The following is a 2,065-nucleotide window of genomic DNA, read 5'->3' as shown; positions in this document are numbered from 1 at the left end:
CGCTGCATTTTAAAAAGCAGCACATCTCAACAAAGTTTAATCACAAGAAATACCACTGGAGGTGGCATTTTTTTGCCAGTGATGCTAAAGTTCCTAAGGGTGTAGCTTTGTTCTTTTGGCAGGGAGGTTGGTTTCAGCCGTCACTGGCCCTGGCCACTTGTTCCTTACCTTGTGGCAGCCCTTCTGTTACACCAGTATAGCTGTTGGGGCAGCCGCATGGTGAGCTGGACTGCAGGACCGGACTGGGGTAAAAATAGTCTAGGGAAAAAAAAGAAAAGGGTTGTTTATGCCTTGAACCAGGCGATAGGCGTGGGTATCACATACCTGTACAAATGCACAGCCCAGATGAAAGCCGGGGGCATGGTCAGAGGCTGGTCGTAGGCAAGTCCCACTGAGGTAAGAAATGGATGTAAACCTGCCATCTGAGATACCCTCGCAAGCGAGGTATCGGCTGTCGGTGTTACCAGTTCTTCTGTCAACGTGCCGTCTCCTCTTAGAGGAATCACCCCAGCCTCGCATCCCTCTCCTCCACGCAGAATACAGTCTCTACAAATTCGCTTCGGGCACAACTCACGTGGGTGAACTGCCAGTCGGATCATTAAACAGAAGGGACTGCGTAGGTGCTGGTGATCGTAAAGGATGCGTGATACAACACGAAGTTAAAAGAGGGGGGGGAGTAAAAACAGTTACAAAATATTTTTTCCTTTAGTGGCTCTGTTAGCTAAGGTAATCGATATATAGTATGTATATACACATTGCTAGCACACGTGAAATCCTACGGGTGTCAGAAAGCTAGATAAAGGGAGCACATGTAGGTTATGCTTCAGCAAAATTGAGTTCAAAGTCGCAGTAGCTTTTTTTTTTTAAACAGCTCATTTGTGAAAGCCTGGTAGGGAAGCAGCACTTTAAGCAGGAGTGAGATCTAATTATTGAAAAACTAATGTATTCGTTCTTCCCATCAGTTCCAATGCACCTTTCTTTTTGAGTCCTTAAAAAAATTGTCTGTTGGGAGAGGACCTCACAGCCTGCATCTTCCCAGCCGAATACTGCTTAGAACAGAATGTCCAGGACTGTTTGTTTTAATCAACATGCTTTTATCACTGCAGAGTTACGAGGTGCAGAGCGTGCTGGGAAAGGAGGTGGGGTTATTGAACTGCTACGTCCACTCCATAACCAGCCACCCCAACTGTGTTGCACTGGAGGAAATCGTTCTTCTGGAAGCAGCAGCAAGACACTGAGCTGAACTCTAGTCACCTACTGTAGTATCTGTGGACTTTGTAATGTGGTTATCTGTTAACTAGAGCCACAGGTAATGTATAATGCAAGTGTGATAACTATTAAGATAGTTTATTACAACTGTGATTTACGAAGAACATTGTGCTAATGCTGAAAAAATACCTATATAAAAAAAAACTGTTCAGCTTTTGAACTCTTCTTTTTTGGATCAATTCGGGATTTAAGAATACAGTTCTTTGGCGTGTTTGCCGTTTCTGTACGTAAAACATCTTGTTCTGGAAGTTTTGAATGCTTGTGAATTTTTTTTATAATACTGTATTTATTCTGTGTCGATGGAAAATGTTTTACTGATATTTTTGAAATAAATACCTTGCTATAAGCAGTGAACATTGGTTTAAGCTGAGTTTTATCAGCGGATTCCAGACGTACCGCCGGCTGCAAAACACTGCGTTGTGCACGAATTCTGAGTTGCAATGTTTGTTATCACCTTGCAATAAATGTTATAAAGACGGAGATTTGAACACAGCTTATATTTTGAAGTGTCAAGCATATATAAAGTTAATGTTTTACAGCTAATTGGTCTCTAAGCATAGAAGTACCGTGTTATCTGGAGCTTCCCACAAAGCGGGTGTTTCACTATACAGATTCTGTTCTGGGTAATGAGCAGAATGCTTTGTAGGCCACATAACTATCCTCACCCTGATTGTACAGAGACATGGATTACAGATCAGATAGTATCAAAATCTTCCTGTGTGTGCATTGTTTGAGATGCAAGAATTAATGTAAGAGTTGAGTCAGGGATTAGGTTTTTTTTCCCCTTCCCCTTTCA

At 42.3% G+C, this 2,065-nt stretch overlaps 1 protein-coding gene across 1 annotated transcript in view; it reads left to right on the top strand.

Moving 5' to 3' along the window:
* Nucleotides 1–1,796, top strand: part of SPIDR (scaffolding protein involved in DNA repair) — a 199,800-nt gene extending 198,004 nt beyond the window's left edge. The window contains exon 20 of the mRNA XM_009331471.1: nucleotides 1,107–1,796. Within this exon, the coding sequence (XP_009329746.1) occupies nucleotides 1,107–1,238 (132 nt within the window). The 3' untranslated portion in view covers nucleotides 1,239–1,796. The remainder of the gene's footprint in view (nucleotides 1–1,106) is intronic.
* Nucleotides 1,797–2,065: the final 269 nt, after the last annotated feature.

Source organism: Pygoscelis adeliae, unplaced genomic scaffold, assembly GCF_000699105.1.
Source record: "Pygoscelis adeliae isolate BGI_AS28 unplaced genomic scaffold, ASM69910v1 Scaffold108, whole genome shotgun sequence".
NCBI classification, from domain to species: domain Eukaryota; kingdom Metazoa; phylum Chordata; class Aves; order Sphenisciformes; family Spheniscidae; genus Pygoscelis; species Pygoscelis adeliae.
This window is presented reverse-complemented; position numbering and strand designations above follow the sequence as displayed.